Below are 15,108 nucleotides of genomic sequence, written 5' to 3'. Positions count from 1 at the left end.
TCGGCGAAATCTGATGGAGGGAAGCGCCTGCGGTCTCCCGCGAGGGGCTGCAATCCCTCTACCTCTTGGGACAACACGCCAACCAGGGGCGGGGCACTGATTTTTATCAAATGATGTGACGTCTTCCTCCCGGTCTAAAAATAAAGCTTTGAGGTGACTCAGCGACACAGGCAGTCTCTAAGGTACTTTTAGCAAAATCTTAGCCTTTTTTAAAGGGGTCCAGGGGGTATTACTTTAACCTCAATAGCACAATATAGAATAATTAAGCAACATCCACTAATCATTTTCTAAAGCCTTGAGGTATATCATTTACTTATTCCAGATGGTAAGTTCCGCCTTGACAGTTCTGCTGACATATGCAAACGGGGTGTCACCTATGACCCCCAGAAACTTTTTTACACTCCATGCTTCTGTTTTCAAGGACCTACCACAAAAATGAATTACTAATAAGGACCTGTTGTAAATTGCTAGTCAAAGATTCTATATGTAAGAAAAGCTCTTATCGTTTTAGGTATGCAAATGAGCCTTGTAAATATAAATTATTTGCCGATTCCTACCCTTTCTTTTTTGGCTTCTGTCCAGAGTTGTGGACAAGGAAACGCTGAACGAAGACTTTTACTTGCTGACAACTGATAAAGAGGCAAAATCTTATTTGACTGCCCCCCCGAGGGCTGCCTGTGAGTGGGAGAGAGAGAGCGAGAGAGAGGCGGCCAGACGGAGGACGGAGACAATTTTTCCCGTCTCGCAAGTCTTTGTTTGACAGTGTCGGTACTAATTGTTTGTCTGCGCGCCGGGCCAAGTTTCAACGAGGACGGAATTGTTTCATGCGGTCCCAATATGGACGGACTGGGTCGTAGAGGCGTTGGGTAAGAATGGCAGCATCAGCACCAACGGAAGACCATTCTAGCCAAATATTTCCTGTGGGACGGGAGCGGCGATGGGGAAACTACTTGCAAAATGTGGATAAACTAAGCTACAAATGACTCTGGATGAATTGTAGCGAGCTACATGGCAAAAGTAGCTTGCTACATCAACATCCATTTTCTACCGCTTGTCCCTTTGGGGATCCCAGGGGGTGCTGGAGCCTATCTCAGCTGCATTCGGGCAGGTCGCCACCTCATTGCAGAGACGATATTCACATTCACATTCACACACTAAGGACAATTTAGTGTTGCCAATCAACAGAAAGATCCAGAGCCCGGGACTGAACCCAGGACTACTCAGGACCTTCGATTTGTGAGGCACATATATGTGCCACCGTGCTGCCCGCTACATCAACACTACACTCATTAGCTCCACTGACCTAACCTGACTCTCGCCAGATCCTTCTTGTAGTTTGCTGAGCTCCACACAAGGATTTGGGACTTCTCAATAGGAGATGTATTTCAGAAGGATTGTAAAAAAAAAACTGACTTAAAATAGTCATATTTTGTAGCTCCAGACAAATTTATTTTTTGTATTTTTGGTCCAATATGGCTCTTTCGACGTTTGGGTTGCCGACCACTGTCCTAACCTTAGACAGTCGTGAATCATCAATTGTAAACAAACCCATCATTAGGGATTTTGTACGTATTTCTTGTCCCACTTTGGATTTGCAGTCCATTTTCCTTCTTTGTAGCTTTTAACTTGGATGTAAGCTACCTCGTTAAACGGGACTGAAAATAGCTAAACTCCTGGAAACGCTAATGGTTGAAAAACGAACGACGCAGTGAAATGTAGTTAAACTACGCAGCGTCGCTACTTGTAGTGTTCTGCTGTTTTTTAAGAAGCAAAGGGATGCTAACCTCTTCTAATTTGACTGACACATGTTTTCGCTCACACACAAATTACTCACAATAGCTTTTTGGTGTTGCCTGTCCCTCTGCTCGGCCCTTTCGAACTCCCGCTTCTCAAAGTCCCGTCGGTACTCCTCCCTCTTCAGTCGGTCGTGCTGATAGTCCTCGTAGCTGTCGTACCTTGAGGATGGACGGGGGACAACACACGGATGTTTTTACAGCCAAGTCCTAAAGGGACCAGCATTTGTCAGCAAAACTTCACATGCCATTACGTTGTGCACAGGAAGTGCAACATCGACTGATGAATGACTCTCAGCCTTGTCAGGTGTCATTAGGACACATGAGTGCCAAATCAGCTGGGAGCTCAGAGACGGTCTCACGCTACTTTAACCACAACTGACACCCCCACTCAAAATTCGGTGCTGTTTTTACTGAATTTCAAACGTGTCAAAAATGATGACATAACAAATATGTTTTTAAAATACTGTAGATTAAGATCAGGATTAAACTCTGTCCAAACTACATCCCAGAAATCACAATTTTAACAATAAGATTGGTATGTGGTATATACCCTCTTGTGGGCGACAACAAAACCAATGTTGATGACCATGAGTTACGCTTGGAAGTGGCCAGAGAACATCATAGAATAGAATAGAAAGTACTTTAATGATCTCTGGGGGAAATTCAGCACCACAGTTTGCTCACAATAAACAATAAACACATATATTTTCAATGTATATTAAAGTTAAAGTTCCAATGATTGTCACACAAACACTAGGTGTGGTGAAACTTGTCCTCTGCATTCGACCCATCCCTATGTTCACCCCCTGGGAGGTGAGGGGAGCAGTGAGCAGCAGAGTGGGCCGCGCTCGGGAATCATTTGGTGATTTAACCCCCAATTCCAACCCTTGATGCTGAGTGCCAAGCAGGGAGTCTTTGGTCTTTGTAGTCTTTGGTATGACTCGGCCGGGATTTGAACTCACAACCTCCCAGTCTCAGGGCGGACACTCTAACCCAGGGGTAGAGAACCTATGGCTCTCGAGCCAGATGTGGCTCTTTTGATGACTGCATCCGGCTCTCAGATAAATCTTAGCTAACAATGCTTAACACGATAAGTAATGAATAATTCCGCTGGTAATCACAGTATTAAAAATAATGTTCATATTAGAAAAACATTCTCATGCATTTTAATCCAACCATCCGTTTCTACCGCACCTGTTCAAAATGTCGCATTAATGGTAAGAAGTATTATATTTATTGTTGGTTAACTTTAGAATAACAATGTTGTTAAAAAGAATAAGAGACTTATTATACATCAAAAATGTTGGTCTTACTTACAAATTAACGCATTTAGTTGTATTCAATGTTAAGAAATATTATGTGGCTCTCATGGAAATACATTTTGAAATATTTGGCTTTCATGGCTCTCTCAGCCCAAAAGGTTCCCGACCCCTGCTCTAACCACAAGACCGCTGAGTTAGTATATCATCAATATATATAATTAAATAAATAAAAAAAAAAAATAAAAAAAAAATCCTACTAATGGTATAAACTAACTATAACCAACCAACTAAATCAACACACAGTCACACATAAACACTTGTCCTGCTCATTGAACCTTTTTGGACACTATTAAATGGGTTCATGCGTTAAATATAATTTTAAAATTACAAATGTATAAATCCATTTAAGTGCATGGTGGGTCATATACAAAAACACTTCCTCCTCACGTTCCCATATGTGGCACATTATAGCTGCTTGGTAATTCCGATTGATTTCAAAACTTTAAGGAGGTTGTCAGGTAAATAAACAAGGCACGAGTCAAACTTTCACATACTCTAAATATTCAACGGTTTATCGTTTATACTTCATATTGCATTGTCGTCAGGGTCTGATGTGGGAGGGTGTTGTTATAGCCTGCTTTAATTAATGCAAAAATGTTTGTACAAGTTATTGTTGTTACGTCAAAATCAACGCTCTGCTGTGTGGCAAAAAAAGCGTCGTGATGTGTGTATTTCTGTATGCATATCTGTGTGTGTGCACGCGCATCCTAGTAACAGCGTAATGGCAATTTACCCTCGAAAATATGGCTTTAACGCAGGTTGTACTGTATTCTTACATATTTGGTACATTTACCTCCTCAAATTGGTATTAAATTAATATGCAGACTCACAGTATTGCATTCGCAGATTACGTGTAAAAACAGCTGTGTAAATCTGATCAGAGATCACTGTTGGAATAAATAATAATAATAAAAAAACAAGTCAAGTTAGTATAGTGATTTCGATATAACATTTAATTAGATGCTTATGTAATTACATTACACATATATTTTTTATCTCTATAAGTACTGTAACTTCAGAACTGTATACACATATTATACTGCATATACATTTTATATATATATATATATATATATATATATATATATAAACTCCCCTGAAGAGCAGGGAAACCTGCGAAACAGGCTTGTAGGGATGAAATAGCCTGTTTGATGATTTTAGGTTGTCCTGAAGAATTTGGAGGTAATCCTCCTTTTTCATTGTCCCATTTAAAGCACCAGTTCCTTTGGCAGCAAAACAGGCCCAGAGCATAACACTACCACCACCATGCTTGACGGTAGGGTGGTGCTCCTTAATTCCTTGATTAAACACCTCACCTTTTCTCCTCCAAAAATATTGGTGGGTATTGTGGCAAAACAATTGAATTTTTGTTTCATCTGACCACAGAACTTTCCTCTAGGAGGTCTTATCTTTGTCAATGTGATGTCAGATGAAACAAAAATTGAGCAGATTAGCCACAATACCCAGCAATATGTTTGGAGGAGAAAAGGTGAGGACAATAATCCCAAGAACACCAATCCTACCATCAAGCATGGTGGTGGTAGTGTTATGCTCTGGGCCTGTTTTGCTGCCAATGTAACTGGTGCTTTAAATTGTTCAGGACAACCTAAAATCATCAGCCCGGAGGTTGGGTCTTGGTCCCAGTTGGGTGTTCCAACAGCACAATGACCCTAAACACACATCAAAAGTGGTAAAGGAATGGCTAAATCGGGCTAGAATTAAGGTTTTAGAATGGCCTTCCCAAAGTCCTGACTTACACGTGTGGACAATGCTGAAGAAACAAGTCCATTACAGAAAACCAACAAATTTAGCTGAACTGCACCAATTTTGTCAAAAATTCAACTGAAAGCTAGCCAGAAACTAGTGGATGGCTACCAAAAGCGCCTTATTGGAGTGAAACTTGCCAAGTAACCAGATATTAACATTGCTGTATGTATACTTTTGACCAAGCAGATTTGGTCACATTTTCAGCAGACCCATAATACATTTATAAAAGAACCAAACTTCACGAATGTTTGTTTTGTGACCAATATATATGTGCTCCAATCACTCTATCCCAAAAAATAATAGTTGTAGAAGGTATTGGAAACTCAAGACAGCCATGGCATTGTGTTCTTTACTTGCATGTAAACTTTTGATCGCGACTGTGTACATATATATATATATATATATATATATATATATATATATATATATATATATGTACACAGTCGCGATCAAAAGTTTACATGCATGTAAAGAACACAATATATATATATATATATATATATATATATAGATATATACATATACAGTATATATATATATATATAAAGATATATATATATATACATACATATATATATATATATATATATATATATATATATATATATATATATATATAAATGTGTGTATATATATACAAACCCCGTTTTCATATGAGTTGGGAAATTGTGTTAGATGTAAATATAAACGGAATATGTGTGTATATATTTTGTTACTTTACATAAAGTCAGCTTTTGGCCCCCAGCCAAATCTTTTTAGCACGATGCCGCCCCCAAGTCAAAAACGTTGAGACACCCCTGCTCTGTATAAAGGAGAGCTTTGCTGTTTTTAACGCGCTACTGCAAAAATGCTAGTCAACTTTATTTTGTGATAGGACTGCTCCGCTGTTTGAAAATATGTACTGATTGTCATAAGTCTGGAAAGACCTATAGAGCTCCCCTGGCCAAAAATATTTTTTTTTTACCAAATGCCACTTATAATTTGAAAAAGTGAACAAAGCCACAGTTATGACTTGAACGCCTGTATTATGTTTTACTAATACTTTTTTAGCTCTTAACTTATCTTTACTTGTATTTCTATGTTTATCTAACCTCTGTTGTTATTGTGTCTATTATACTTTTTTATATATGTCAAGGTTTGTATTTTAGTGCTGTCCATCTCCCGTGTTGATGAGCCAAAGACAATTTTCCTTCTCAGTGGGCAATAAAGATTTTATTCTAAAGCTTTATTATAGGATGAGTGCGCTGTTGTTTTTTATGATTCTTGTCGCGTCCAACTTTAGACCTGAATCTGCTCTAGATTTGTCCTGTGGGCCACCGGTTGAATATCCTTGGCTTAGTATATATTGTTGAGTACAAAATAAGTGAAACGCTCACCTTGGCCTGCGACAGAGAGGAGACTGAGACTGAGGCCGGGGGCTCTTTTGGCTTCTGGAACGAAAACTGCTGAAGTCATTGCTGTGACGAGACCTGCGGGGGAGATAAAGACAGCTGATGTTAAAATAGTCCCACCTTTTGTTGGAGACCAGTTACATTTTCGAGCAGAATGTCACCTTCCTTTGACTATTCATGCATGTGCTGTTGGTGCCGCACTAACTGCAGGGCAAATAACGTCACGCTTCGTGATGCTTCATTATTGAAGCCCTGCAAAGGGACTTGAATTATGGAAGAACAGACGCAAAAGGATCGGCGCAGCATCTCAAAGTGGGATTTTAAGAAAACATCAAGCTTTCAGTTCCTGTGGCCTCCCCCCCCAAACTTCAGCCCGCAATGTCGTATTTTTCAAAGAGGTTGTTGGGCCTGTGATTGAATGTCGTAAAACTCTTATGTGAGCGAGTTAGCTTTGAGTTGCAAGCAAAACAGACTAACAGAATCAAAGTGATTCTGCGGAGTAAACTGACCTTTAGGTAATCTGCCAAACAAACCGCACCGAGGAACTAACTTCATTCAATCAAAGATCCTCTCGGTGACAGAAGTGCTCAGCTGTCCACAAGGGCCTATCGCAAAAACTCTACTCAAAGAGCCTCTAGATCAGAGGTCCCCAACCTTATTTGCACCACAGCCCGGTTTAATGGAGGCATTATTTTCACGGACTGGCCTTCCACATGTGGCGGATGAATACATATATAGCAAGTAAGTGCATGAAAAATGAATGCATGAAAAAAGTCACCATAACGTTGAATTAGTGGAAGCCCCTGGACTTTTACCTTTGCAAAAAAGCTCTCCATAGACTTTGGTTTTGTACTCATTTTTGCTAGTATTGAGCTTTTTTTGGCTTTAGTATCTGATGGGTTATATGTGATACATCACATTCAAGGACAAGAACATAGATATATAATAAAGCTTGATATATATGCCATTAGTTACAATAGATTTCTGTCTATTTCCATTCTAAAAGTTATGTATTCATATTCTGTGCAATATTTCATACATAAATACTAGGGGTGTGGGAAAAAATCGAATCGAATACGTTGTGCGATTCAGAATCGATTGTCATTTTTTAAAAATCGATTTTTTTTTTCTCAATGAATCCAACAAACCACTACACAGCAATACCATAACAATGCAATCCAATTCCAAAACCAAACCTGACCCAGCAACACTCAGAACTGCAATAAACAGAGCAATTGAGAGGAGACACAGAACAAACCAAAAGTAGTAAAACAAAAATGAATATAATCAACAACAGTATCAATATTAGTTATTATTCAAGCATAGCAGTGATTAAAAATCCCTCATTGACATTATCATTAGACATTTATAAAAAAAAAAAAAAAACGAACAATAGTGTCACAGTGGCTTACACTTGCATCGAATCTCATAAGCTTGACAACACACTGTGTCCAATATTTTCACAAAGATAAAATAAGTCATATTTTTGGTTCGTTTGATAGTTAAAACAAATTTACATTATTGCAATCAGTTGATAAAACATTGTCCTTTACAATTATTAAAGCTTTTTTTTTTTTTTTAAATCTACTACTCTGCTTGCATTTCAGCAGACTGGGGTAGATCCTGCTGAAATCCTATGTAATGAATGAATACAGAATCGTTTTGAATAGGAAAAATATCGTTTTTGAATCGAGAATCGAATTGAAAAAAATCAATATATTATCGAATCGTGACCCCAAGAATCGATATTGAATCGAATCGTGGGACACCCAAAGTTTCACAGTCCTAATAAATACACTAATGTTAGCTGTTTTTGCTCCAATTTTCCATGCGTGAATTCATCTGTTATTGCTAAGTACTTGTGTAATAGGACGACGTGCAATAAAACCAGAACTTTAACTTACTAAGCCAAAGGAGATGTGTATTTTCTTCCTTCAGCGACAATTATTATATGCAATTATTGATCACGTCTCCATTTAACTACCGTATTTTTTGGAGTATAAGTCACTCCGGAGTATACGACGTACTTGCCGAAAATGCATAATAAAGAAGGAAAAAAACATATATAAGTCACACTGGAGTATAAGTCGCATTTTTGGGGGAAATTTATTTGATAAAACCCAACACCAAGAATATAAATTTGAAAGGCAATTTAAAATAAAGAAAGAATAGTGAACAACAGGCTAAATAAGTGTATGTTATATGACGCATAAATAACCAACTGAGAAGGTGCCTGGTATGTTAACGTAACATATTATGGTAAGAGTCATTCAAATAACTATAACATATAGAACATGTTATATGTTTACCAAACAATCTGTCACTCCTAATCGCTAAATCCCATGAAATCTTATACGTCTAGTTTCTTACGTGAATGAGCTAAATAATATTATTTGATATTTTATAGTAAAGTGTTAATAATTTCACACATAAGTTGCTCCTGAGTATAAGTCGCACCCCCGGCCAAACTATGAAACAAACTGTGACTTATAGTCCGAAAAATACGGTACTATCGTCACTTTGTTTCTGATCTGCCTAATCTTAGGTCGTGGACTGCAGATGGAAACTAGCTTTTTATTATGATTTTGCACATTTACATTGTATTTGTTAATATGTTGCATTGTCCCATGTAAGAAAGATGTAACACATATAGCAAATGGCGACTTCCTATCAGGAGTTTTATAATACATCTATGAACAATCTAATTGGTGTGTCTGGTGGGACTGGCCAAAGTTAAGTACATTGCAAAAACTGAAATCTAAGTAAGATTCAATATCTCAAATAAGGGTGATATTTGCTTATTTTTTGTATGATAAGATAATTATTCTCACTGAGCAAATGTTATATTAGTGCTGTACTTGTTTTAAGGGTTTTGGTCCTAAATTATCTCAGTAAAATATTACAGCTTGTAGCTAAGATTGTATGACCTATATTGAGTAAACTACAATATCAACTGTTGCAAAGATGTGTCATCAACACTCACAAGTATAAAACAACTTTTTTTAAAGTAATAATTTCTTACTTCAAGCATGAAAAAAAAAATCCTGATGCCGAGCGCATATCATTATGTCAAGATAATGGCACTAGCATTTACTTAAGTTAAGAATATTTTTCAACATACTGAGAAAAAAAGTCTCAGATTTATTTTTTCTATCAAGAAAAGTGCACTTGTTATTTGTTAGAATATACTTATTTTAAGGTATTTTTAGGTTCATTGAGGTTAGCTAATTGTAATTGTTTTGGAAAGTCTTGACAAGCCAAATGTTCTTGTTCTATTGGCAGATAATTTTGCTTGGTTCAAATAAAATGCCCCAATTTTTTGTATTTTTTTTTCTTGTTTTTGAACACTGACTTTTCCCTAGTGGGTGAATGTGAGTGTGAATGTTGTCTGTCTGTCTGTGTTGGCCCTGTGACGAGGTGGAGACTTGTCAAGGGTCTACCCCGCCTTCCGCCCGAAATGCAGCTGAGATAGGCACCAGCACCCCCCGCGACCCCGAAAGGGACAAAGCGGTAGAAATGGATGGCTGGATGGAGGGACTTTTTGCAGTGTAGGAGAAAATGCGGTCATTTATAAATTATTTAATGCCTCTGTGCAGCCTGGTAGCAAATGTGTCACGGATCGGTCCCGGACCGGTGGTTGGGGACCACTGCTCTCGATGACAGGAGCGTTGGGCTGTTTTATAAGAATCTACTCCAAAAACACGAGTCAAAGATTATCCATACCAGTGGTCCCCAACCACCGGCTCGATTGGTACCAAGCCGCAGAAGAATTGTTTATATTTTCATTTATTTTTTTTTTTTATTAAATCAACATAAAAACTCAAGATACACTTACGATTAGTGCACCAACCCACAAAAACTTCCTTTTTTCGTGACAAAAAAATAATAAAATACAAATCCCCCCGCCCCCCGCCAGGCCGAAAGAAAAATTACCAAGCGTTGACCGGTCCGCAGCTACAAAAAGGTTGGGGACCACTGATCTATACAACAGGAATGTTCTGTTCTATTTTTAAGGACCTACTGCAAAAAAAACTAGTCAAATGTTCTTTGCTTTCTGTTGACTAAGTTAATTTACTACTCGACCCTGCAGAAGCCTTCCAGCCCTGATCAAAGGGAACCATGGGAAATGAAGTTCCCACTCTGATGACAGGAGTCTGCTTTGAAATGAGATTTAAAGACGCATTCCCACAGCCGGGGTTTGGCTTTCATCTCCTGGGATGTGAAAAAAAATGAAGAAAAGAGGAGCTTGTTGTAAAAAAAACAAAAAAAAACAACAGCTGCCGCTTAAAACAATAACCCCGGCATCAAACGAATAAAGGCAGCATCAGAAGGGACAGAATATTAGGAAGACACTTTGGAGGGATAAAAGTGTTCCAACAGGATATTCCCTTTTGTTGCTATAGCACTATTTTCCTTAGAGATACGCGCCTGATAACTCTTCCTCAGGTTGCTGTTCATATTCTTGTATTAAAAAACTGTAGTGACCCAAATTTTGGATGCTATTTTAGACCCACCTAAACATTTTTAAAATTATGATGGGTCATCATATTTTTCGTGTTAAAGAGATTTAGATTTCATAAATAAATTAAAACAGCACTCAGAGTCCAGGACCTCCACCAGGCCCCATCTTCCAATACTAAAGAATCCTTCAAACCATCCTGAATCCAGGTGGTGATCCTGATCACCCCAAAAATCGAATCACTGGATTCCTGTCTCACTTTTGACATTTCCTGGATATGATGGTAAAATAAGCTTAGTGAACACTCTTGACCAGGGGTCCCCAAACTACAGCCCGCGGCCAGTGGGAAGTCCCAAGTAAAAAAATAAAAATAAAAGTTATTTACTTTAATTATTAATTTTTATTTTTTTGAATCTGTCCTTTGTAATCCATTTTACTCTTGTTACTCTCGGTGTCTCCTAGCCGCTCAGGCAAATCATATTGTCAAAAAATGCAATTTCTCATAGATAATGTGATATTAGCGGCAAGTGCGAGCTCTTTCAGTCAATTACTGCGCGAGAAATATATATATATATATGTATATATATATATATATATATATATATATATATATATATATATATACTATAAAAACAGTACCACTTTTTAGGTTTTCTTTTGTTTGATTTTTATTGTAGCAACATGGTGGTTAATGTTTTGGAGACTTGTGTATGCGTGTGCATGTCAATATATGTATATATATATATATATATATATATATATATATATATATATATATATATATATATATATATATATATATATATATATATATATATATATATATATATATATATATATATATATATATATATATATATATATATATATATATATATATATATATATCCTACTCAGTGGCCTAGTGGTTAGAGTGTCCGCCCTGAGATCGGTAGGTCGTGAGTTCAAATCGGCCGAGTCATATCAAAGACTATAAAAATGGGACCCATTACCTCCCTGCTTGGCACTCAGCATTAAAGGTTGGAATTAGGGGTTAAATCACCATAAATGATTCCCGGGCGCGGCACCGCTGCTGCCCACTGCTCCCCTCACCTCCCAGGGGGTGATCAAGCAGAGAATAATTTTGACACATCTAGTATGTGTGTGACAATCATTGGTACTTACTTACTTATTATATATATATATATATATATATATATATATATATATATATATATATATATATATATATACAGCCCCCGGGTCAAAAAGTTTGGGGACCCCTGCTCTTCACAGTCATCCCCTTTTTTTGTCTCCGTGGGTGGAGGCGGAACAGCTAACAAGAAGTAGCATGTCAATCCACTGTTTATTTAATTCTAACACGAACATAAAGTAATATACTGTAATCGATCCAGATCACCCCAAAATGTAATCACTTATTTCTTAGCGCAATTCTGACATTTTATCAAAGTTTTATCAAAACCACAACTCCGTTCAAAATCTGTAATTGTCCACAAATGGATTTTGGAAAAACAAGATTTATTTTATATTCATGGTTTTTTTTAAACATATATATTTGAATATTGCAGTTTTGTCTCCTTTTGTCTATTTTTCACAAAAAAGCTCTTTTCATCTTGTCATCAGGGTGGTCTTATGTTCAGAGTTGTTTATATTCAGAGTGCTTTTTTTACAGGTGGTCTTATATTTAAGGCTATCTTAGGTATGTAGTATGTGCAGTACTTGAGCAAAAGATGAAGAAGTCAAGTGTTTCTCAAGTTGACCCAGTCGGATGTTTTTATCCAACTTAGCTCATGGGTTTCAGGCAGAGAAAGTGGACTGGAAGACCACTTACCAGGAGGTAGGGTGTCTATCAGGTGAGCTGGACAGCGAGCGTCTTCGGTGGCGCCAAGAAGAGCCGCGGGATCCAGAGCTAGACCGAGAACGGGAGCGCGAGCCAGCGCCGCTCCATCGGAGAGACCCGCCGGGCAACAACAGCAGGGAGGACGGCAGCGGAGACGGGGTGCTTCGGGAGGGGGAGCAGCTCAATGGTGGAGAACAGGACGGGGAGCAGTCAAAGAGGAGGTCCAAAGGGGTGCCCTCCCACGGGTAAAGAAACCGACTCTCTTGGCCTACACCCAAATCCAGCTCATCATGCAGGGACAGAAGTCCTGAACCAGGTAGCCTATGGGAATCGCCATCCTCAATAGACTGCGGGGACGCAGCCGTCTCTGCTTCACCGGCACTGGACAGGGCTTTCAAGGGGAGCCCAAAGTGCTTGTTGAGTTCTGCTCGGATCTCCAGGTCATACAGAAACTTCCGGTTGACGGCATATGAGGGGTCCTGGCACTGAGAGGTCGGGGTCGGCGATTCCTTCCTTAATACTTCATTTTCTACAGCAGTGGAGACCAAACTAGAAGAACCAGTAGATGAAGAGTGTGGCGTGGTGTCCTTAAATCCAAAATCACCTATAAGCCCAGGAGCAGCCGGGCAACACCGGGTCTGAGCCTCTGTGGGGGCGCAGGGGGCCGTGGTACCGTCCTTCTTAACACTAGCCGACGCCTGGCAATAGTCATGGTCGCTGTACCCTCGGGAGGAACCTGGCTTGTTTCCACCAGCACTGCAGCGACGCTCTTCCGGTCCGCTCCCTGCCACTCGCTGCTGTGTGGCAGAGTAAGGGAGGACGGTGGACGCTTTGCTCAGCTGGGCGTACAGCTCAGTCTGTTCAGGACCCTTCCTGGCAATGCCACCACCTGAGGCGCTGGGGGCCACGGCACCCGGGCCTGACTCGCCCAGCCTTGCTTTTTTGTACGCCGAAGCTGAGGAGACACATGAGGACAACTTGGTTTTGAGCGATGCTTTGAAAAGATTCTCTGGACTGTCTTTGTATGGGGGTGTGGTAGGTGGTGTCAGACCTGGACAGAGGACATGAGACACAGCATAAGAAGTCAACAACAACAACAACAACAAAAAAAACGGGCCTCAAATATACCACATTCCTTCACAAATTGGGTTTATGGAGAGGCCTGATTAAAATCTGCACTTTCACTATGATTAATCCTGATCTCTCTTTTATTACAATCTTGACAGATTCATGTAATGCATGAAGGAACTTAATATGCTGGTGTTGTAACACGGATGGTTTGTCAGCAACCTCCCCACCTCACCCACCCTGTGACCTTGAAAACAGCCCTCTTAGGTAGGAAAAATAACACGGGAAAAACCACATGTAAGTAAGAATAAGTGTTTAAGGTCAAGTGCAAAGCTGCTAGTGTAAACATATATGATACAGGAGGGGATCTGACCTACATTTACAACTTATTAGACCTACTGTGTGTATAAGTTTGACACGTTCTTGTGCAATTGTATATCATGCGGTGGGTGTGTTTTTAACTTATACCCATATGGTTTAATTTCTATAGCACTCTTAAATATTAAGAAGGGTCGATCCTCACAACAGCAGAGGTCTTCAATGTTTTCTAGACCAAGAACCCCCAAACTGATGTAGAGTGGGAGCCGGAACCCCCGACTTGTGTATCTTGTATAAAATAGTGTTTTAAAATAATCTGGTCTGAGAGGGACATTGTGTTGGTGCAATATTCACCCATTCCTCTCCAGGTGCACTGCAAAAAGTCAGTGTTCAAAAACAAGAAAAAAAAAATACAAAAATTAGTTGTATTTTATTTGAACTAAGAAAAATTATCTGCCAATAGAACAAGAAAATCCGGCTTGTCAAGACTTTCTAAAACAAGTAAAATTATCTAACCTCAATGAACCCAAAAATACCTGAAAATAAGTATATTCTTACTAATAAGTGCACTTATCTTGGTAGAAAAAAAACAACTAGACCTTCATGCTCAAAATGTTAAAAAATATTCTTAAATTACATAAATACTAATGCCATTATCGTGACATCAGCATCATGATTTTTTTTGTTCATACTTGAAGTAGGAAATGATTACTTTAAAAAAGTAGTTTTATACTTGAGTGTTGATGACACAGCTTTGCATCAATTTCAAGCATGTTTTACTTAATATAGGTCATAAAATCTCAGCAACAAACTGTAATATCTTACTGAGATCATTTACGACCAAAACCCTAATAACAGGTAAAACACTAACATAAAATCTGCTCATCCATCCATACACTTTCTATCGCTTATTCCGCTTAGTGGGAATAATTATCTTATCAGACAGAAAATAAGCAAATATGACTCTTATTTGAGATATTTAATCCCACTTAGATTTCAGTTTTTGCAGTGTAGTCCTTGGGTTATAAACGAGTTGCGTTCCTTGAATTTTTTTCAATGTCGAGTTTTATAGTGTAAGTCAGATCTTTATATATCTAAAACGTAAACAAAATCACTCCTAAGTCACTCACAGTGTGCAGAAAACAAA

At 38.6% G+C, this 15,108-nt stretch overlaps 1 protein-coding gene across 3 annotated transcripts in view; it reads right to left on the bottom strand.

Annotated features, from left to right (window-relative positions):
- The window catches only part of ppargc1a (peroxisome proliferator-activated receptor gamma, coactivator 1 alpha), a 90,541-nt gene that overhangs the window by 18,371 nt on the left and 57,062 nt on the right, over positions 1 to 15,108 (bottom strand). For 2 of the 3 annotated variants that reach the window (XM_061913545.1, XM_061913546.1), the window contains exons 8-10: positions 12,567 to 13,626; positions 6,262 to 6,354; positions 1,835 to 1,955 (exon numbers count right to left, since the gene is read on the bottom strand). In XM_061913545.1, coding sequence (XP_061769529.1) covers positions 1,835 to 1,955; positions 6,262 to 6,354; positions 12,567 to 13,626 — 1,274 coding nt within the window. The remainder of the gene's footprint in view (positions 1 to 1,834; positions 1,956 to 6,261; positions 6,355 to 12,566; positions 13,627 to 15,108) is intronic. The other variant, XM_061913547.1, reaches the window with a different exon arrangement.

Source organism: Nerophis ophidion, linkage group LG10 (assembly GCF_033978795.1).
Source record: "Nerophis ophidion isolate RoL-2023_Sa linkage group LG10, RoL_Noph_v1.0, whole genome shotgun sequence".
NCBI lineage: Eukaryota > Metazoa > Chordata > Actinopteri > Syngnathiformes > Syngnathidae > Nerophis > Nerophis ophidion.
Note: the sequence above shows the minus strand (reverse complement) of the source record. Positions and strands in the feature narration are given on the sequence as shown.